This window comes from Trematomus bernacchii, unplaced genomic scaffold, assembly GCF_902827165.1.
Source record: "Trematomus bernacchii unplaced genomic scaffold, fTreBer1.1, whole genome shotgun sequence".
NCBI lineage: Eukaryota > Metazoa > Chordata > Actinopteri > Perciformes > Nototheniidae > Trematomus > Trematomus bernacchii.
In genome coordinates this window covers 3228828-3234827 of record NW_022987792.1, presented here as the reverse complement: position 1 = coordinate 3234827, position 6000 = coordinate 3228828, and the positions used below count along the sequence as shown (strand labels likewise).

Genomic DNA, 6000 nt, shown 5'->3' with positions numbered 1-6000 from the left:
CATGTCTCCATGCTTTAATGTTCAAAAAGCTCTATATTTTTCTCATACTGCCTGTACCTCTTTTCACCCTCTGTCTGAAACCAGAGCCCAGTCTGCTCTGATTGGTTAGCTGGCCGGCTCTGTTGTGATTGGTCAAACGCTTAGAGATGTACCGCCCCTTAGCCTATCACTAGCCAATAGTGGAGCGAGTGTTATGTAGTGATGTCACCATGTTCAGGAAATAAACAAAGGAGTCCAATGGAGGTGTTTCAGGCAGGGGGGATTTTAGCCTTTGCAGACCATTTACATGCACAAAAACCATAGACTGTATATATGACAAAAACCTATATCCTATACAACATTGAGGAAAAGGAAAACCCCCAAAAAACTACAAAGACAGCAAATTAATTTCAAGACTTTTTTTTAATATGACTAAACTCTCTCTAAGGCAGCAGTTTGTGTCCACAGGTCGCTCTAACGTCTCACAGTGAATCAAATAAAACAGTTTAAAAATCAGTTTTGCTGTGTGCTACAAACGTCATTAGACAAATCTTGGTAAATAAAAGTTCACAGACAATAATAATAACAATAAGCATTATAAACATTCATTTTCCCCTTCAAGTACGCTACTATCCAAAGTGACTGGTGTAAAATTGGCAGAGGAAATAAAATATGTTCATGATTATTTACACATTACAGGTCCAATATGTGCGTATGAGTGCGTGTATATTTAAAATAAAAAAAACACAACTGGAAACAAGTCATTTGGGAATGTTTCTGCTGTGTTTTTGGTGGCGAGCATACACACACACACAGTGATGTGACTGACTGGCTTCCAAGTTTTAAAACAGAGCTTCAGCAAAAGAACATTTAAGACTCGAGTTGATCGGCTTTAAAAAGGCAGCACCACCTCATGTTGAGGTTTACTAAAAGTCTCGTACCTGGAGCAGAACTAAAGGGCTCTTACACCAATTTTCCTGCTGCCTACCATCCTTCATTCAGGATTAAACACACCTAAAACACAAGATTAATGGACCGACATTGGAATATCTTGGACAAGTCAAGCATGAAAGGTCATTTGTATCATTGGAAATGGTTGTTTGATAATAAAAAAAAATCCCACTTAAAGCAACGCTAAATGCCTTTTTTCCATAGTTTGCTTGCAATGCAATGATTCACAACAGACTTCTTGTACGTGCAAGCCTTTAAGTTAAGAATTGGCTTCACTACGCTGATGAAGAAAGTGTGACATGGTGGAAAACTCCCGGAATAAAAAGTTTGAAAGTGGACGTTGTGTTGGGATTGTTTTTGTTGGAGTCTGGAAAGATTTGTACTTTCTTTTATGACTGAGAACCAGCAAGTATGTTCACAAGCACATTGATATTACATTGTGTCAGGGGTGTCAAACTCAATTTCATCACGGGCCACATTAGCATTATGGTTGCACTCAAAGGGCCGGTTGTAACTTTAAGACTATATACAATATGCCAAATACATATATAAATATTTAATATATATAAAATAATGTATTATATTACATTATTGCCTCTGCATTGGATTTTTATCGGATAGGGTAATAACTTCATAATTAACTACGTCTGAAAGCAGAATTCTAGGGCAAATAATTGCAAGTCTCTTCAGTGAGAATGTCACAAAATGATTTAAAAAGAAAAGCCAAATTCTGGAAAAAAGGTGACATTTTGGGAAAAAAGTGACATTTTGAAAAATAAGTCAAATTCTGAGAAAAAGGCAAATTCTAAGATAAAAGGCATATTTTGAAGAAAAAAAGTCAAATTCTGGGAGAAAAAGTCAAATTTCAGATGCATTGTGGGACATGTAGTTTATGGGCCACGCTTCTGTAAATCGGCATGTAACCGTATAAGCAACATATTATATTCTTTCAGAGCTGTTGTGGGGCCACAGAAAATGAAGTCACGGGCCGGATTCGGTCCCCGGGCCTTGAGTTTGACACCCCTGGTGTACATGAATACAATATCTTCCACAGCTGTATCAGAGGAAAATCAGATGCTCTAGTTGGGCCTGGCACCATACTGGGAACACTCAAGATCACTTATGATGTATAGTTTGTGTTGTATGCTCGAGGAAATTCAGTTAACTAACAGAGTGGTTTATTTAATCCAGTTTCTTCATGAAACAAAGCATGACAAATTCACGCATGAAGAGATGTTTGTGATCTGTACGTGAAGATGTAAAAACAAATATATAAACCCAATAATTAGACCTAAATCCGGACATGAGCTGGACGACAATGCGCTGTAAACACACTTGTTATGGACACTCCCTGGAGGATATTTTTACATATCTCATCCTTCAAACAGACAGGAAACAGCCGAGTGTGTCTTTGGTTTAACCGACTGAAACAAGCGGATGGTTTTGTTTTTAGGATGCTACATTATGTTTTAAAACTCGCAGGAGAAAGACGACGGACTCTGCCTTAATGCTACGACATCAACACATTAAATACCTTCATGTTCAGCTCATCAAAACAACAGCAACCACTGATTGTGTTTTCATTCAACTGAGTCTCACCAAGCCGGACAGACGGTACCGTACAAACACAACAGAGTGAAGTGTGTATACAGATGTGCACAAACAGACTTTTGGCTGACATCTTAATACATGTCAAATGTCAATACATAAAGAGTGTGTAAGAGGGCAGGCGGCGCACAACATATCACAAACGCTATGTACAACAATGTACAGAATATACAGAAACACTCCAGCGAGCAATCACAGCTTCAGGGACTTTTTTCTGACATGTTTCCCTCCAGAGACTCAAAACACATGAACCTGTCGACTATTTTCTGATTGAAAGGGTTCTCACGTGTATTCAAAATAGAAATAGAAGCATTGCATATTCCTTCTGAAATACAGAGATAAAGACCTGGGTCATAGTTTGGCTTTTCTGTCAGGTGCAGAGATTTAAAACCTGGCTAATGAAATGTCATCAGGAATCAATAAAACACAGACATCTTGAAATGTATCTTTAAGAAACACCGGCCCTCATCCTGACAAATGTACTGTCATGCAGCAAAAAGTCCAGCTTCCGGAAACATTACGTGAACTTTTCCTGACTTTAGGACAGAATTTATTCACTTTAAAAATTGGACCAATTGTGTGTTCGTGGGTAAAGAGGAATTATTATGCACAATATGACCGAAGCCACTTAAAGTCTTAAGAATAACGCAGACTGATGGATAACACCGCGCTCATTTGTCCGACACATCTGTTTTAACGTGTCTGTTTTCTGAGGGGAATAACACATTTATCCCACTGGATTGTGCAAAATCATAATTTTATGTTCGTTGATGACGCGTTTTCTTTATATTATCAGTGAATTTCTACATTTTTTTTGTCTGTCAAACCACATTTTCTGTTAATTTCATTCTTAAAACAACATGAAATGTCATGGATTGTACAGTAAACTGCTTCCACTGACATGACAGGGTTTATTTTGTGAAATATACCGAACTCAGCGAGGCCTTTTTTAATGTCTTCACAGTACAGCTAATTTCCTGGATGTCTATGGGACCAATAGCAGCTCAAAATGTACCTTTAAAAATGTATTCAAATTACTACATTTACAGATTTGTATTTCCTAATTTTTTATTTTTGACCAATGAGCATGCTGTGAAAGCTCAAAGCCATAGTGGGAGAAACGGCATTTTTTTTCTTTCAGTGTATGCACTTGTAAAAAAGCGTCTAAAAAATTCAAAAAAGCTTGTGTCTTTGCGTTGAACATTAAACTCTCCATTTTGTTGCACATAATCAAACTGCACCAACATAATAAAAGGCGTCCCTGAGTTCGTTAAAAAACTGAATCGAACTGAAGATTATTTACACAACAGCCTTAAAAAAAAAACGTCTTTTTCACAACCAGCGGCAACACTAGATCAGCCTTCTGTTAGAAGCATGATTACGCTTTTTTAACAATAACTACAAATTGAAATGAATCTTCACAATTTGGACGCCCAAACATTTCACATTAAATCCATACATGTCATTCATTAGTCAGGAATGGAGTATGTACAGTGTGCAAATGAACCGTGGAGCAGGAAGTGTTTTCTTGAGGTCCTGGAGAAGCAGAGGGTTAAAGCTCGTCTCACTCTTCGAGCTTCGCTAACAAACCTGACGGAGTCTCCTTCAAACAGTTCTCCCTTCACATTGCTCCTTTCAGTCAACGCCCCTCAGCTCCTGCTGCTAATGTCTTTGGATCTGATTAACTTCATTAAAACGTTCTCTCACAAGAAGTCTTACTTCTTCTTTAGTTAAGAAATTAAACTACAAATTAAATAAGACGAGCAGTGGCATTTAAAAACAAAGCGCAGTGTTGAAAGAGTCTTGAATAAAAAGTCTTAATTTCTCTCCGTTTGCACGAGACTACACGTACCGTTAATCACATTATCGCTCCTTGGGACACACGATTGTTTTCTCTTTTGATTTTGTGTTTTTTCAGCAGAGAGGACTCTAGAAGAAGATGACGTCCTCCTTGTTGTGGTCCTCGGGGGCCATCTTGTAGGGGGGGGGCATGCTGTGGCTGTGTGAGAGCCCGTGAACGTTCACCTGGACCTGGGCGTTTGGGCTGAGGACCGGCGGCTGGAGGCAGACTGTGCTCTGGGAGTGGGGGGACATGCTGGGAGGCTGGGAGTGTTGCATGCTGGGAGGCAGGGGGGGCTTCTGGACATTGGGAGGGTGGGGGGAGCTGATGGAGGAGTCTGGTCCGCTGTCTGGAGGACTGAGAGGATCTGTAAGAGACATTCAAGAGAGGGACATTAGAAGAGATGCAGAACAAATGACTTTTGGGAGACAATCCTTGATTTTTCTTAATTAGAGTGCCACAGTGACGCGTCCTAAAACCCGGAAGTAAACTCTTTCCGGTTCCTTCGACAAAAAGCAATGCAATCTCTCCATAGGATTTTGGAAAATAGCTGGAAATAAGGTCTGTGGTTGAGACACATCTAAGAGATGGGTCACATTTTGTTCAGCCGGATAATCTCCACATGTCTACCCTACTTTTAGAATTTTCTAATCATAAATCTAATCGCCAGAAGCTAACTGCTATATGCTATAAACGAACTACAGCAGGGTCGCTGCTTCAACGTCACGCCAACTTAAGATCCATATTCAAAACTACAGATTCTAAAGTGTACAAGTTGAAACGTTTGTTTGAACAGTTAGCAGGAGGGAGGTTCTTGCTTTCAAGCAGAACAGGGCAAACAAACGTAGAGGAGTGTTTACGTGTTCGGCGTAATGACGTACAACGGCCTCCACGACTTCTGTAGTCCTATTCAGCCACTTGTTAACAACCATCGTTTTTCAGACACGTAAACTCTTCAGAAATCACCAGTGGGGTCACTGCTGATGGATTTAATGTCGTAGAACAAAACGTGACCCGTCTCTTAAATGTGTCTCAACCACAGACCTTAGTTCAGCTGTTTTCCCAAACCCTATGGAGAAATTGCATTGCTTTTTGGCGAAGGAACCGGAAGTGGTAAAATGCTAACTTACTTCCGGGTTTTAGGACGCGTCACTGTGGCACTCTATACATGACGATTATAGACAGAGAGACAGATAACCCAAATGGAGTTCAGGAGGTTTATTTGACAATAATAGCTAATAGATCAGCCCCATGAAAATTCAAGTTAAGACTTTAAAGACTTGGTCAGATTTGGCATGTAGAAAATGTGTAAGATACCAAGAACCAAAACAAATATATATAAGGATGTTATGTAAACCTTTACTGCAGTTTACAGCACAGCCAGGGTCAATGGGTCAGGGTACCTATGCAGTTTAACGTTTTCGACATATGGGAGTAAATGATGGGTTAAAACAGCGCCTGCAATTAGGGGATATATGTATCCTGTGCTTGATTCAAAACACTATTATACAATTGATATGACTGGCTCCTATTTCACTACTTAATGCTGTGGGATTAATAGAATATGTATTTAGTTGTTTTTACCGGTCTAACTTATCGAACAGTAACACCGTGATGTTCTA

The 6000-nt window shown here is 39.5% G+C and overlaps 1 protein-coding gene across 1 annotated transcript in view; it reads right to left on the bottom strand.

Moving 5' to 3' along the window:
* Positions 1–2096: 2096 nt before the first annotated feature.
* LOC117497753 (rho guanine nucleotide exchange factor 18-like) overlaps positions 2097–6000 on the bottom strand; it is a 71147-nt gene continuing 67243 nt past the window's right edge. Inside the window, 1 exon segment of the mRNA XM_034149764.1 lies at positions 2097–4745. Within this exon segment, the coding sequence (XP_034005655.1) occupies positions 4468–4745 (278 nt within the window). The 3' untranslated portion in view covers positions 2097–4467.